Source organism: Pleurodeles waltl, chromosome 5, assembly GCF_031143425.1.
Source record: "Pleurodeles waltl isolate 20211129_DDA chromosome 5, aPleWal1.hap1.20221129, whole genome shotgun sequence".
NCBI lineage: Eukaryota > Metazoa > Chordata > Amphibia > Caudata > Salamandridae > Pleurodeles > Pleurodeles waltl.
Genome location: NC_090444.1, coordinates 815,686,916 through 815,704,500, shown reverse-complemented (window position 1 = coordinate 815,704,500; position 17,585 = coordinate 815,686,916). Strand labels below are relative to the sequence as shown.

Below are 17,585 nucleotides of genomic sequence, written 5' to 3'. Positions count from 1 at the left end.
TTTCCCAAGCAATGTTTCCAGAGCTGGTGATACTTGCTCTCACATAAATGCTGCATGTCAGAACCCAGTGACCACCAGGAAAGGCTGCACCATCTCAGCGGAAAAGAAGTGGTAAACCAATAAGGGTGAGAAGTCTTGCTACTTATTTGCCTTCTGCCCCGGTCTCTTGGTTTCCCAGGGACTGGATCTCTCACGATTATGTAAAATGACCTCCTATAGCTATAGTACCTTCTTGCCTGAATGGATTCAGTTACTCTTCTGATAACAGCACTGGGTTTAAAGAAGGGCTTTAACTGGGATGAAAGACCTCTGGGTCCATCAAACGGGGAGGGGTGCTATGTAATTAAGGGCGTGGCTTACATACTTGGTATTTTTCTACCTCTTTCTGTTATTGCATTCAAATATATAAAACAATTGACTTTACAACTAAAACAAGCCAGGACTCTTGGTTTTGTCAATGGCTGTTAGCTGCATAAGATAAAAAATGAGTAACAACAAAGACTTTATTGTAAATAATATTGAGCATGCTTCAATTCTGCAACTGAGTTTGTGAAATAACTATAATGCTTCACTGGGAAGGTGAAATTAAACTCTTAACAATATTTTATTGTATTTATTCTGGGATTAAAAGTGTCTAGAAGCTCCTAATTCTTGGGAGGAGCAGCCGTGCAGCGGATTTACAGCTTTTACATTTAGAGCCTAAAGTCACCATTCACCCCTCCTACTCTTCAACGGATTACACGTGTGGGTTACCAGGAGTGTAGTTAAAGTTTCATTGATGGTCTTTGATGTGCGGTACCACTTGCAAGTTAACTTTTTTCTTTCACGCTGGTTGGGGTGAGCGGGGTGAGATGGGGTAAGTGCAAAATTGAAGAGCACGATAGGGACCAGTTTCAGCACCTGGTTTTTAGAACTGCGGATGCTCAGCACCAACAGGACCCGGCCCACTTAAATCCCAGGCTAAAAGCTAAGTGCCAAGGCAAAGTGTAAATCTGTCTTTTAGTTCCACCACTCTACAGTTAGGTTACATCTACATTTTCCAGTTAAATCTGTTGTGCGCTAACTTTCTACCTGGCCCCATCCTCATTTCCTAGTCTGGGCCTATCCTCTTGTCCCTACCCATTGTGCCCCTGCCCTCTTGCGCGTAGCTGGCAGTTGCTTTTGCTCACAATTACATTTAGTTTCTACTGTACCAATGCTGTTTAGGGGCGAGCGCAAAGCACTCCGCCCCCTGATGTAATCTCTCTTTGGGCTTCTAACTACGCCCATGTCACATCAGTCCTTTACAGTGGTTGGTGGACTTACCTTTTAAAATTTGCTTGCTTTAATCAGTGAAAGGCATGCATACGTCATACCTTTTCCGGTGTGAAGCCCTCATCGAGCGCATGGACCAACTACTGGAAACATGTTTTACGTATGGTTTCTGGACTACTTTTTCTCTTTATTTTGCAGCTTGATCGCGCTCGGTTTTTTCCCCCATTTAATGTGGCAAGAAAAGTCCGGTTAGGAGTTTACAACGCTAATAGCTCTAACTTGACGAAATGCTAGACCCGTTGCATTGCAAGTGCTTGTTTGGACTTTGTTGACGCCTGCTTCTTCTGAATGCATCACTATTATTTCTGAGAAGTGAGCCAACATCTTCACGCATAAATACATAAAACAACAAAATAATAACTTAAGTAACATACATGCAGACAGACACCCTACTCTTCATAAAAGATATGGATGAGCAGTTAAGTCTTAACGTAGAAATTCACAAGCATGTGGAAACTAAAGCTTCTCTAGTCATCACCAAACATCAGCATTTTAAAAAATACTTTTTTTTGTGAAGTTCTCTAGCCAGCTGCACATTTTCCAATTCCAAAGGTTGCTGTGCCGGCATACAAACAATACCACTGATCTACCACGAGATTTTCATGGGGTGAAATTACTTCTCAAAATCAGTTTGCAAGCTCTGGACATAACCTGCAGGTTTTAGAAACCAAGCCAACAGAGGAACTGTGAGATTTTTACTATCACTGCAAAATAAAATATGCGACAGTTCCTCTTTCTTCCAAAAGTCAACCAGCACACACTAAGCTATTCACACTATCCACGGTTTTCACAAACTAGGTAATTTGTAAATTTTGGAGGATTAACCTGATACTCGTTGGGCCAGAATGTGCTGACGGCCAACTCCGCCCGCAGCCAATCTCTACCAGTCGAGACAGTCACGTTCCAGATGGGATTAACGAGGGGTCCTTTGTTCACCCTGACAAAGATGTTCAGGCTCCCTGGGCTAGACCCTTTCTGGCTGAACAGCAGGTAGTTGAAGTCGATGCAGTGCGTGTCGTTCTCCTTCATTGTGGGGAGCTGAAGGCGTGCCTTTTCTCCAGGATCGTGGTGAGAAGAGTCCACTATCATGTAAGACCCTAAGAAAGAAAAAAAATCAAAGAGTAGGGAAAAATCAATACAAACAAACAGTCCTTTGATTTTAAAGGAAACAATGCTGCATTCTGCTATCTGGGGCACACTTAACCATGTGGTATATTGACAAAAAATACAATACAGTGGTGTTTATTGAAGCTGCTCCATTCAGTGTCCTCACTGTCTTCTGACTGCAACGGAAGCTAAAAGTCCCTCTGACAAGACATGGATGAAGTCAATCCATGTTAAATACAATAAGTAACTGTGACAATATCTAAAAGACGTCACGCAGTACTCAGCTAGTCAGGGTAGGAAGTGTACAGAAAGAATATTGCTCAAAGACTGGTGCTACTACAGCATATTCCCTTGCTACCTGTAGGGGCAATGATGGCGTTACTCCACAGCATAACAAACCATTAAATCATAAAACAATACAGTGGAGCACTCCAGTAATTTGTTTAAATGACACGTTGTGCAGGTGATGGTACAAGCAGAACTTAAAAAACAATCAAAGAGACCGCCATCACACAGTGAGTTCTTTAGCGAGGATTACCAAATAAAGAAACTTAATTTTAATTTTAACTATAAGCATACAAATCAGCTAAATTCTTTTGAAACTAATTATGTTCTAAAATGTAGTGAACCACTTGCCATTTCGAACCATAATAATCTCAGGTCACAAATACCTTTTTTCTACTTTTCACTGGTTGATTTATCAGGCGGTAGAGATATTCTATTCTGTTCTGTTTGGGTCACACTTCCTCTTCTCTGTGGTGCACGTTGACATGTGTAAGGAGGATTATAAATCTGCTATGGTGGTATCTCTAATTCACTTATAAGTTTTGCTTGTACCATCATCAGCACACAATGCATGTAACGTGTGTGGGAAAAAAACAGACTACATATATGATAGGTTGGTCTCAGTTATTCTGTTTTCATATTCGTTTACTACAAACAGCCTTGAAAACGTCCCACTGGGGACGAAACACTTGTTGGTTGATGATCGTGTGCTAGGTTGGAATATGCCACATGACCTCTGACTTATGGACTGACCTTTCTAGTTATTTGTCCTCAAACATTGTTATTTAAACAAATTGTTGGAGTGCTTAGATACTGTTTTATTGCCAGACAATCTATGTTCTACAGATGTCATGAGCAATGACAATTGATAAGGCTGGTGCTTAGGGCTCTAACAAAGGTCCATGCTCCGTTTCTAGTCCTAATCAATGCATTTTGGAGTTGTAGTCTTCGTTTGCTTTACCAGAACAAAAACACATACAAACACGGATTTGGGCAATACATTGATGCCCAGGACTGAATACAGGATGGTAAGCATGCAAGGAGCGTTCTAGCCACCCTACTGAAGTTTCAAATTTACTAGCAGTAGGTGACAAGGAAATAGCAATGACAAACTAATGGTGATCATTTTATACCTTTATATTGCGTGCTTAGGACTTCATACTGAATGCACGTTACACATCAGATTTGCCGAGCTCAGGTTGCATCTCAATACCTACTGCATGGCACAAGATGAATAGAAACTCCAATTGCAGCACATATTCCAAGGTCACTGCTCTATTAAAGCTCAATTGTTTACTTCAGTTATTCCATTCAGTTACACATATACTATGCACGAACCAAGCTCTAGTGGGTGTTCAAAATCTCAACGAGTATCCACTGCAACAAGAAAAATAGCGAATCCTAGAAAGTATAATGGCGTCGTTGAGGTTCATAACGGAGACTACATCACACTCAGATTAAAAAATAGGCAGGGACACTTAATATAGGGATCTGAGCCACAGAGCATACACAGTGGAAGTGTTTTAATTTATGAGGATGGTGATGTAAACGACATACAGAATTATAATTGAGTTCACTATCAATAACAGGATTGTTTTCCAGAAAGGGGTTTCATGCAACTCCAAGAACAATATGATCTCAGGCGGAAGACTACAGAAGAAGTCCCTAACTACTATATAATGCTGTTCATGCTCCTCTCTCATAAGTACCCCCTACCACCAAAGCGGTAGGAGTCATGGGGAAGTCACACATGTCCTTCCCCGTCCACTTTGTCTTCCTTAAACTGGCTCCTTGTCTCCTTCCCATCAAAAATACCTGGCACCAGTCACCATTCCCAACCTTCCCTCTTGCCATCCTTTACACCCTTTAAATATTTTGAAAAAACACTAACTGGTAGTCCTGTCGCCCCTCTCCATCCCAAAACCAAGTGCCTGGAGAGGAGGGTGAGTGTAGACTGTGGCTCTGTGAGACACGATGGCAGCATGGGGAGAAATTCCCCAAAAGCCAGAGGTCTGCACATTTGAGGCTGGTACAGAAGTCCACATTTCACATGTCGGAGAGCCACTACATTCTCATGCCTGCCACGTCTCAAGTGAATGTAATCCACGCTGGCTAGGTTCTAATAAAGTCCCAAAAAATTGGGGGAAGACCAGATATACGAAGGCTTCCCACTTGATGTTAAATAAACGAAAATCAAATTTTGTTTTTCCACTACCGAGTTGTCACAGCAAAAAAATTTAATTGAATATACACTCAAATTATTTCCAAAGAATGCCATTCATAAGTAGAGCAACAAATGGCATACACAGTGGCAGACAACATAAAATGTTAATGTTATAAATAGAGCCAGTCAGGTTGAGAGGGTATCAGGAGTGACTGATGGGCTACCCAGCGAAAGATCTAAAGGGAACCCCCACCATAGGCCATAGAGTATCTCAAACTCCTACCCAGAATGAGTATATATCCCCAAATTTCTCCAACCAGTTGGAGCTTTTGTGGAAGCCAACTGAAGCACTTAGAGGAGGGGATGATTGGAAAGGAATATGTTATTTACCCTTTAAGCGTCTGTTTTGGTATGTAGTTCTGTAGATTCAGGTGCTATGCATACTCCTGTCATCTAGTGTTGGGTCCAGAATTGTGCAAGTTTTTTTCCTTCGGAGAAGTCTTTCACGTCACAAGGTCAAGTGACTCCTCCTCTGGGTGATATTGTGCATGGGCATCGACTCTAGTGTTAGACTGTTTTCCTGCAGATTGGTGGGAAAGAATTGTAAAGTATGTGTAAAAAATGTAATGACCATGCTCAATATAAATGTACAATGTAACCTCTGCTAGTAAGAGTGGGGAAGCCACAGATTTCTTGGTCGACTTAGGTGGCCGAGCAGGGGCAAGGGCAAGGACCACAGTACTCACACACTGTGCAGATAGGATTTGCTGCATCTCCATGTTTACATCGGCATTGTAGCAGGAGCTATCCTCGATGGAGAGGCCTACCCTTCCTTCAGAGGTTGGCTCTTCCTGGGTGTGTTCCTCATCCAAGAGGTCAGGAGTGATGTTCATGGTCTTCAGCGACATTTGAAGCTTACTAGACAACGCAGGCAGAATCTGAAATGTGTGTGTTCCATCACAAGAAACTCACTTTTGATGAAGCTTGTGATACGCAGAAAGGTAGGTCCGAACGGAGAGAGCCCCGAGGGGCAGTTGGTCGAAGGAGCCTGAAGGATGAATTTTCTGGAAGGCGCAGATGTGGAAGAGCGTGATCGAAAACAATATGTTGAGGACAGTAAAGAACCAAAGAAGTGTACCCATGGTCTGAGTGCAACGGTGGAGAGAAAATCTAATAATGAAGTTGATGCCCATGCGCAATATCACCGAGAGGAGTCACCACTTGAACTTGTAACTCAAATGACTTCTCTGAAGAAAAAGAAGTTGCAGAACTTTGGATCCAACAATATATGGCAGGAGTATGCAGAGCATGTGTATCTACAACCACACATACCATTGAACAGCTATTCTTTATAGGGAATCCTAATGGAAGAAGTCCCTAAAGGGTTGAAACCATGGAATGGTGTACCTGGTAACAGAAGGCATGCCTCTGCGTACCCACTTCCATACTGCCCCCAAACACACTGGCATAGGGGGTATGTGCTGTAACCGGATTTACACTCAAACTCCAGCCAAATCAAATCAAGCCAATTTTCTTTTTAATCTGTTTCCAAAACGGGCAGCTGGTGTGAAAGACGACCAGGAATCGCTAACCAATAAAGTTATATACTGATTAAGGGAGGTTAGGCATTGTTAGTCGATCATAAGGAGTGGCATATCGTGAGCTGAGAGAATTGAAGGCCCAACTGACCTTTAAAACTCAGAGTTTTTCTAAAATAGAAGGAATCTGGTGGATGGCTTAATGACAATCGATGCATGCACTATTTGTGCTGCTAATACTCAAATCCAGATTAAATATAAACCCCAATTCAAACTAGACACGCATGGCAAACTAATGCTACGTGTTGACTCTGGGTAATCCAACTGACTGAGGATAAGAAGAGACTCCAGTGATTATATGGATAGGAGTAGAAGTGAGAAGGTAACAAAAAGATCTGAGTGTTGGATTATCAACTGGTACCTAGCAGCACATAGGGGACGGGTAAACCTCTTGACTTAAGTAAGTAATGGTGGGAAAGTCCTGTAATGAATACTGATCATGAAACTTATCTTGCGAATGAAGCTATGGCTAGCAGTAGTTGAGCATGGGATGGGCATCTAGCATATGTGATTCTTTGAGTTTTAGGGAGGGCCTACTTAAACAGATTAAAGTGATGTCCTGGAACATGGCTGGGATCAACACAATGTTATTGGAAACTGATTGGAATAGGTTTAAAGATGGTCATGATATCTGTCTCTTTTAGGAGACGTGGAGCTCTGTACCTATATTTCGGAATGAGTTCACATCTTTTTGCACTAAGACTATCTACTCAAGCAGGAGAAGACCACCAGGGGACCTAGCCAATTGGATTAAAATAACCCTCCAATGCAAAATCCCGGTTCAAATCCCGGACGAGCCCCCGGCTGTTACCGAATTTTCATGCATTTATCAGAACATATGGACACTATTATTACTGTATAAATATTAAGTTATCACCATAGAGGTTTACTAATAAATTCCTCTGCTAATCTACGTATCTCGGTTCCATGACTTAGGAGTGCCCTGGTTGCCTTTTTTCCCTTACATTTTGTCTATTACAGCGCGAAATCAGTTCTATTTCCGTGGACTCCCCAGATGTATTGAAGATTAGATTGGATCTTCCCGCAGGAGTCTCTTTGAAAATATTTAACCTATATAATCAGGTGGAAGTTTGAAGTGGAAAATTCACGGCAATTAACATGCTTGAGAACACTCGCAGATAACTGGAAAGGGTTACTTAATAGTAGCTGGAGACTTTAATGCTACCATCGAACCCCTGGCGGCTACTCCGTAAGATTTACCATCTGAACAGGATAGCCAATGGAGGATCTTGCTCCTTCCAGTAAAATGGACTAATAGGGCAGTGCAACTCTTGACGCAGACTTTAAATTATGACTTAAGAGCAGCTAGCAGGAGAACACCCTCTGACAGGGAAGGTAGAATCACTTTTAATAGACAAGGCCACTCTAGATGAATTGATTATTTATTAGTTGATCTAAAGCTTTTCCCTTTCTGTCTGATATGACTGTACTGGATAGGGTGGACAGTGATCATAATGCCCTGAGCCCAACTCTAGCAAGTAGCCTCCGGTCATAGGTCGTATTGACACTGGGGATATCTCCCATACTAACAATGGAAAAGCCATTCGGTGAGTTTGGGTGGTTAAGCACCCAAAAACTTTGGAAACAGCTGTCAGGAGGGTTAAGGTGTAAGTAGAGAAACTAAAAGAGCTCCCCCAAGACTAAAATTACAGCCCTAGAGGCAGACCATGAAGTACTCTTTTCCCAGGTTAGAAATCTCCTAACCCAGGGCCATAGGGTTGACGACAAATGCAAAGGAGGTGGTATGGTACAACAAGACATGTAGGAATTTAAAAGCGGATTTAGTAGTGGCAGTAAAATTAAAAAATAGGACAGATTTGGTGAGGAGTAGATTAGAAGAGAGCCTGGAAGAATACTTTGTGGGAAAACCTGCACAGTGCAATGTTATCTAAGATAACAAATCTTTTGGAAAAAGCTCAAGTGAGTCCGAATGGTACCCAGAGAGATATGGAACTCTATGTTCAACCCCATAATTGGGTAGTCCATTTTAGTAACATACACGAGTAGTGAGGAACTATGCTGGGACAGTGAAAATCGGTCAGAGGCCTCCAGTTCGGGGAAATCAAAAATATCTTGAAGTTGAGTTAAGCAAACCTTTTGCGGCCATTAAATGTAGCCTTGCATCTAGAGCTCCGGGGCCTAATAAGATATCAAACGACCTCCATTTGGCCTATCCGGAATTGTGGGGCCCTTATAACAAATACCTGTCAAATGCAATTCTCCAGGGTATGTAGATTTCACCTTCCTGGAAAACGGCAGAGATTATACCAATATATAACAAGCAGTAGCATAGCCAATAGGTCTCATCTTTGGGACCTTAGAAGTGTTTAGCCATGTAGCACGCAAGCTGCGGGTTTACAAACATCACAAACTAGATAGATCAACAGGTCACATTTCATGTAACAGCAGTAGTTGCGCTGGCCAAATTTTAAAGCTTTTGTGCTTGAAGCTTTTTGCTTGTAAATGTATTTACAAAAATAAGCACTGTAATGTTCTCTGAGTAATTTTGCGCTATTGCAAAAAAAAAAAAAAAGCAACACAGGAGATGGCAGGTGTGGCGCAACATACAGAGCTGCTGACTTTGGGTGGGACAGAAGAACCGGGATAGAGCCTGGTGATCGGCTCTGTTCAAGAAAGAAAGAAAAAAAAAAAAAAAAAAGAAAATTGGTGATCGTAAAAATAAACTTGTAACAAATAAAACTAAACAATGGCAATTGAAAGGCAGAGTACAGTAAGGGGGGGGGGGGGGGGTTGGGGGAAGCTTTTTGTAAATTGCTTATTTTTGCCTGCAGCCACGAGATTGTTGTTCTTGACAGCCTAACAATTTAGTAACTGGTAGATTAAGAGGTCTTGTCCGATACCTCACTAGCCAAGTCTCTCTCTCTCTTGCGTGTACACTCTCTTCGTGGGGTGCCAAGACAGATGGGGGGGCGTGTCATGAAGCCAGGTGTGGGGAAACCCACAGGGGGAAATGTGTGCGTGTGGGCTCACGGGGCTAAGACCCCCAATAAACACAACAATCCTAAACTAGAAGCCGAGGAAAAAGAAAGTAGTGCACCAAAGCTAACCCATATGGCTGATCGTTAGAGAATCCATGTAACAGGGGCAGTTCTCCGGGACGTGACGAAAACAGCAAAAGGAGGCACAAATGTAAACTATTCACCAATGAAAACAAAGGAATTTCGAAAAGCACATGAAGGAACCAACCACGAGCAATAGGGTGGGCTGAATCCCCAATACAGTAGATACAGCAGGTTGAGAGACCGTGCATGCGCTGCCTAGGCTCGTCCTAAAAAGGGACTACAAAACGCTCCAAGCAACTAAGTACAAATTAGCTTGATAGATGTCTTGCAAAAGATATTTTGTAAACAGGTGACTGCTCATATACAAGAGTGGATTAAGGATAATGAAGTGCTAAGGGATTTTCAGACAGGTTTCAGAAGCGGTTTTAGTAACAAAGACCAGATTTTTTGTTTTAATTGTCTTTACTGAAAGATTTCAGTTATTAATAGGGGCAGACTGTACGTCCCTTTCGCAGACTTGTGTGCAGCCTTTAACTTGGTCCCTAGGGGTAAGCTGTGGAGGGTCTGGATGAGATGGGCATTCTTCAAAATCTGCTGGACTTCTTAGTGCAGCACTCAGAAAATTTTAGGGGAGCCAGTGGGGGGTGGGGGGGGGGGGGGGGGTGAGTACAGACAAGGAGTAAGACAGGGTTGTGTTCTTGACCCTACTGTGTTTTTTGATGTTGTGGAGCGCTTGGATAGAGATGGGTGTGATTCACCAAAAATGGGCGGACTTTGGGTGCCTGCCCTGCTTTTTGCGGATAACATCCTACTGTTTTTGTACACAAATCGTATTTGGAATTTAGATATAAATCTCTTCCCACAAAATTATTTAGCAGTAAGTGAGCAGAAGCTGTGGCGAGACCTATCCCTGCCTGTGAAGTAGCTTCCGAATCCATAACACATAATATTTTTCTGCCTGGCGTATGGCATTTAAAGGTCTAGGTTGATAGCCCCCCTTTGTAGGAAAATGGGCACTAGATGGTATATGAAGGTGTTTACGATTAGTACAGACACTAATAGATTGGTGGTATATTATATGGCTAAATTTCTTATCTCAGTCTGGAGTTGCTAAAGTAAGTATGCAAGCCAGAGAATAGGTGCTGATAATTTGTTTCATCTCGAAAATGGTGCGTCTATTGCCCATTTTGAATCTGCCACTGGGAAATAAAAAGTTGGGCCTCGAAAAAAGCATATGATTTTTTTATTTTGATTATACCCCTTTAGAGTTAGGTAGCCTTTAGTATACTCATTTATAAACTCCGAAAAGCTAAAGAGCATTTGTTGGATCTACGAAGCTCTTGGCACTTTATTGATAATTTATATCAGTCAAGTTGAATAGTCAATTAAAAGGCAGCTGTGTACTTCTTGTAGCAATAGCCTGATTTATTGTATACATGTTACAATTTTGATGTTTTATTAAATGGTTTTAATTTTGAATGGTCTGATAGATTTTCCTCAGAGAAGGGCACATGAAGCACATGAATTTCTCCCCTTCGAACCAAGGCTTTTCCAGTAGTTGAAAAACCAAATCATTGTGGGTCAACACATAAGTGCGTTAATTACTCTGCATGATGTTAATTAACTCTGATATTTTTTGTAACCTTTTACGTGAATTGATGTGAAGGTTTATGATTTTATGTCTACTTTTATGATCCTGATCGAAATATATTGAGAAAGTATAAAAGGATAAAGTACAGCGGACAAGGCAAAAAATTCAGTCACAATTAACGATACATGAATTTTAAAAATAGTAAAAAAAATTGTTTAAAAAGTGCACAGATCATACCACCATAATTTCAATAAAGATGAAGTCAACACAAAAGATCTTAAAGATGCAGGAGAAAATTAAGTAAAATCCCCTGAAGGTAATCAGGCATACAAAGGCTGAACCCCTTCCTAATTGGAGCCCAAAGCTTCTTTCATTTTTGCATGTTAAGAGTATGCTGGATGTTCGTGAATTGCAAGCCACAGGCAAGAATGAATTCGTCCCAGCAAGCCAATGGATCTGGGAACTCTTTACAACCAAGCCTTAGCAATGCCCAATCTTGCCACTTTAACAGTGTAGATTTGAGACCAGGTACAATGGTACTGAAATACATTGGACCAAAAGAATGATTTTTGGATCAAAATAGGCTTCACACGTAAGACAGTGGTTCCCAAACTGTGCGCCGCGGCTCCTTGGTGCGCCGTCAAAATTAGCCAGGGGCGCCGCACACAGTCTGGAAACCACTCGAAGGTGCTTTTAATCAGTAGCTTTTCACCGTGGTTTTGGAAACAAAACCCCCTGCATTAAATATTGTGACCAGCGGAGGGCGCCAGAGTACCATTAATAATATCCCTATGACAAAAGAAAAGAAATAGTTTAAAATAAATGGTTTTCAGGAACCTGAACGAGAGAATAAAGAAGTCAAACTGTAAATAGTGTAGGTACAGGTACAGGCTGGGATTACGTTCCCCCACCCGCCAAAAAAAAGTAACATAATGGGGAGCCGTGGCCAACACGGCCAATAGGTCAAAGGAGCCGGGGATCGAAAAAGTTTGGGAACCACTGCCGTAAGAGATTGTTTAATTTATTAAGTAGTGAAACCCAAAATGGTAAAAGGACTAGACAGGTTGCGAAGATATGAGTAGTGTCTGCACATGGCCCCATACACCGGAAGCAATCAGAGGTTGCTGTGAGACGGATTTTGATCAATTTGTGCTCAGTATAATATAGGTCATGTAAGATCTTGAAAGAATGCGCTTTAAAGTATAACGCTTTAGGTATGCATTGGGCCAACTGGACACTAAATCTAATATCCCCCTCAGTCACCGCCACGTCTAGATTCTTAGTGCATTTGCTCACCAATTGCGGGAAATGTTGTACATTAAAACTACAGCAAATAAAAGTCTGGGACAGAGTACTAATTGAGCGAAATTTAGACAAATGAATAAACCAATCCAAAAATGGATTATGACACAGATTTAATTAGCCGGAAGATGGGAAATAAAGTCTCTTTGCTACAAATACCAAAAAAAATCCACTGCCGGCATGTACTGGAAAGATGCCGAAATGACTAATGAAAGGAGTATCCCTTCAGAAAACAATGGACCGATGTGTTTAAAACCAGTCTTGTTCCAAAATTGAACAGAGCCATCACGGAATGCAGCGGCATATTATGGTTTAGGCCAAGGAAGGTGTACTGATTAAGAGACAAGATATTACAATATACTTTAATAGAAATCCAAATCTTATGATAGACACAAAGGGCCAGATGTAGCAAGCAGTTTTGCCCATTCTGTGTCTATGGGAAAATGTGTTCGTACATATGTCCCATAGTGTCTTAAACCTAGTGCGTTTAAAATAGACTGTATCGCTCAAGCCCTGCACAGGTGATGGGGTGCGACTAAAAATTTGATGCCCTAGAAAAAGACAGGACAAATGCAAGCCAGACCCATCATAATGGACGCCACCCAAACAAGGGAAGAAAGTACAGCTATAACGAAGGAAGGACAGTACCACCCCATCTCACCAGCTAACTGCAGGAACCGGATGGTGCAATGTATATTTTTTTGTTTAATACCTCATATAAATCTCTGCCAACTAACTTCAATTTTTTTTTTTTTTTTTTTTTTTTTTAAACAGCTTTGCGGAGATAAAAGGGTATATACTTAAACAAATACAGACACAGAGACAAAATAACTATTTGAATCAAACTGCACCGCCCATTCAGCCCCAATGAAGCTTATCCAATTTATGAAAAAGAGTCATAGATACATGATAAAACTCCCTGTAATTATGATTGATAATATGCTTCATGCAAGAGGAGATACAAACCCCTATGTTGCTTCTTTTACACACTAGGAGTATGAAAAACCTAGTAATAACCTAGTTAAAACCGGAGTTTTATTAATAGTCAGCTTATACCGAGACACTGTGCCAAAACAACTAGCCACTGCCTCAATACCAATGAGTGCCTGGGCCAGATAGGATGGAGAGGTCATCGACATATGCCATTACCTTGACCATATATACCTGTTATGTGGCAGCGGGGGTCATTTTTGTGAGCTTTAACTTCTGGATAAACAGTTCCCAACATAATGCAAATAATAGAGGAAAAAGTGGACATCCCTGTTGGGTGCATCACTGAAGCTTCTCTCTATCCGATACTCTCCCTAAGCAAATTATGCAGGGTAATAATAAAGTGCAGAGTGATTCAATGTCAGTTAGAAACTTCTTGCCAAACCCCACTTTTGCCAGAACCAAACAAAGAAAGCCCCACGAGACACTATCGAACACCTTCTCAGTGTCTAGCAGGGTCACTCCTGCGAGCTCCCGCTCTCTTTCTGCCACATCCAAAACCGAAATGGCTATATTGATATTACCAGTTGTGTCTAGCTCTGGGATAAAGCTGTGCTCGACTACAGTAGAGACGATCGAAGATCAACGATTTGCGAGAGTATGAGTATAGATGTTTGTGTCCGTATTCATCAGAGAAATCAGACAATATGAACCACAATTAAAAGGATGTTTACCCTGCTTGTAAGGCAGCTGTCATCACTCCTGGTGGCTCTTTAAACCTAGAGGTTTATCAAGCTAGTCAGACAATTTGTAATAATACAAAATGAACCAGCCCAGGTGTGACATCATCAAGGTCGCACAAGATTACATTTTCTAATTTTTGGATACAAATCCTAATGTGGTACTGTGAGACTGGACACCCTTTACAACAGATACAGTTGGACGTAAAAGATAATATTAGAACTAAAAGCAAGTCTATGTTTTTGACAACACTTGCGGGCATCACTCCGTGCACCAGGCCAAATGTTCAACCCAGGCGTAGGCTGCTACTATGCAATCTGAATTAGTACTGTTTATGCAGAACACCGGGGAAAATACATAAAGCAATGGCAAATGTTAAGAACTGTCTAGGAACCACTCCTTGGCCCTTTTCCATTATTCTTCTCTCCTTGTCAATCTGTAAAAACTGTATAGAAAACGTACCCTGTACTCTACACTACATTATCTACAAATTACAACTTGGCCAAAGTATTATAGAAGACATGAGACCGATAAACAAAACTTTCTGCATAAAGGATTATTTTTTTTTTTTTTTTAAGTCAGCATGCTCCCTTGGGTCACACAGGCAGGAACCCTCTGTAATCTTCAAAAGATTGACTGCGAATGCTGGCTTCACTACAGACATGTGTTTGAGTGCTTTAAAGAGACTGACACCACTACACGGGGAAGGTCTTATGGAAAACCACAGATCAGGCCACTTGCCAGATTAAATAAACACAGATACATTTTCAAGAACTGGCTTAGCTACCAAATTATAAAACAATGTCAGTGGAGCGTTCCAGAAAATGTCTTGTAGCAAAGTTGAATCTTTATACCAGGGCTGCACTGCCCACCTGTGATGCTATTAATGGTGTTTGACCAATGACTTTGTGTTTCACCACTGCGCATATTAGTTGCTCAATGTTCACCAGTAGCACATTATATGTTTTGTTCAGTTTAGCCGCCTATTGGCTTTGAAATGCTGTATTCAGTTTAGCTGCCTATTGGCTTTGACATGCTATTAGACATTACATTCTGTATTCAGCTTAGCGGCCTATTGGCTTTGACATGATATTAGACATCACATTTTGTATTCAGCTCAGCTGCCTATTGGCTTTGACATGACATTACATTTGATATTTAGGTTAGCTGCCTATTGCCTTTAACGTGGAGTTAGACATTGCAGTTGAAACATCGCAGATGTCTGCATTTTTCCAAGCTATGGTTTTCCACAAGATGTTTTTTCTCACACCAGACTAGACCTGATAAGAGAGAGTACATTTGGTGTTTTCCTTTCTGCTCAGGCTTGGGAAGAGGAGAAGTCTAGGAGATCTGGCCAGTCTCCAAAGGCTTGCGTAGTTTTCCCGAGTCTGAGAGGAGGAGGCACGCTTTTGTAAGGATGACTCGGGGCTTCAGAGATTTAGATTCGAATCTGCTTGACTTCGGGCTGGAACTTGGTGCCAGTTGCCAGTCTCCCGTGTGGGTAGATAATCTCTTTCTCGCAGTTGACCGGAGTCATCAACTTGCAGACCCCAGAAAGATGAAGCTGTAAATAGTTTCTCACACAGTGAAGTATTTGTTTTGCTTTGCATTATATATATATAACCTGCTGTGTACATTGCAACTGAGAAGTACTGTGATATATTTTGTTTTCATTGCTGCAATACTTTTACTCATTTGAACGTGTGCTTGAAATCTATTAATTCGTCTCTCACGAACTTGTGGGTGGGGAAGAATTAACAACAATAAAGGTCTTCTTTGAACTCAGAAGTGCATTCCAGATATGTTCTGTAAGCTCTGATACGAGATAAGAAGGAAAGCAGAACACCACCCAAAACATGCAAAATCGGCCCGCATTTCTTAGCTTTGTCTAAGATGAATATTCAAAAGACTTCAGAATTAATTTTAAGGTAGCGCATCACAGGTCCTGGGAGGCGTGTTGGGCAGGAGCCCTTTAAATCAAAACTAGCGCTCCCGCCGCCGCGGGTAGCGCGTCACAGGTCCTGGGAGGCGTGTCGGGCAGGAGCCCTTTAAATCAAAACTAGCGCTCCCGCCGCCGCGGGTAGCGCGTCACAGGACCTGGGAGGCGTGTCGGGCAGGAGCCCTTTAAATCAAAACTAGCGCTCCCGCCACGCGGGACGTACCGGGGCGGGCCCGTCATTGCCAGGAAGAGGCAGGGCTGGGCCACCCCCCTGACATTTACTTAAAGTCGTTTGGATTTGGCAACTTACATGTATATGGCTGCCTGAAGGTACTGTGGTGATAATTATTCCTAAAATAAGGTCTTTTTTCTCTCCCTTTATTGCTGCAACGCTTCCATTATCACTTGATAGATTTTGGAGTGGGGCCGGGCAGGGTCCCTGCCTCTTCACTTCTTTTTTAAAGAGGTCTGCTTGTATCTATAGTACAAAATTCATAGCTAACGTTGTCATATGAGAAGTTAATAATTATTAACTCGGTTTATACCCACAAGATCTACTCTTAATCTCTCTTATAAATACATACTGTGGTCTGGTCCACAGAGCCGAAGCATTAGATAGGCGGCTCAAGATATGGGAAAACGTAAGGCATCGGAACCCCCAAGGGGGAAGGAGAAATCTATTAAAAAAAAACTTAGGAATGCGGGTGAGAACTGCACTGTAGCTGAAATTGATGATCTTATCGAGGAGTTAAAGTCACTACTAGGTAGTAGGGCTACTATCCGGGAAGATAGATAAAAAGATTACCTCTTATTATACGAGGAAAGTCGAACCAGAGGAAGATAAAGTGATAGAGACTGTAAGCCAGCAAGAAGGGGAGGTATCATCTGATATTGGGAATGGCAGCCCTAGGGATGCTGTAATTCGATTCATACACCCAAACACCATAGATAGCACTAGGAAGAAGGGCTATACGCAGGAGTGTGAAGTTGTGTGCTCCAATAAATATGCAGTCTTAGCAGAACTCGATAACAATAAAGCATTGAATGCACAAGAGGGGGAATCCGTGGATGAGCTATACCCGACTATTCCAATTGTACAGTTAGCCAGAGAGAGGACACCTCCACCTAACTTAGAACCAGTGAATTATCTAAAACACAAAACAAAAACGATAGCAGATCTTTATGACCTACTCTCTGGACTAATCCAGGAAGTTAGGGTATTGAAACTTGAAGTAAGAACCTTATCAGATATTGTGAAAAAGGAGGGGGGTAAGGGTACCTATAGAGCTCAGTGCATAAAGGAGATCCCCCTTACATCATTTCATTCACAAGGTAGTTCCACACATTCTCAAAATTTGAAAATTGACCCCAATCTTACCCCAGCTACACCTAAGATTTTACATCAACCTCATGGATACAGGAGAGGGGCAAACGGGGAAAATACTGGCTCACGCAACTATCTTAGAAGCAATGCTAGTATTCCAGGTCAAGAAATAGGGAATTCACGAAGAGAACCCAGTCTGGCAAAAGGGTTCCAAAAAGGAAATGTGGAACTTACCTTGAATCCCTA

The 17,585-nt window shown here is 41.7% G+C and overlaps 1 protein-coding gene across 8 annotated transcripts in view; it reads right to left on the bottom strand.

Moving 5' to 3' along the window:
• Positions 1 to 17,585, bottom strand: part of PTPRK (protein tyrosine phosphatase receptor type K) — a 1,183,996-nt gene that overhangs the window by 830,326 nt on the left and 336,085 nt on the right. For all 8 annotated transcript variants that reach the window (XM_069234833.1, XM_069234830.1, XM_069234832.1 and 5 more), the window contains exon 3: positions 2,140 to 2,411. In XM_069234833.1, coding sequence (XP_069090934.1) covers positions 2,140 to 2,411 — 272 coding nt within the window. The remainder of the gene's footprint in view (positions 1 to 2,139; positions 2,412 to 17,585) is intronic.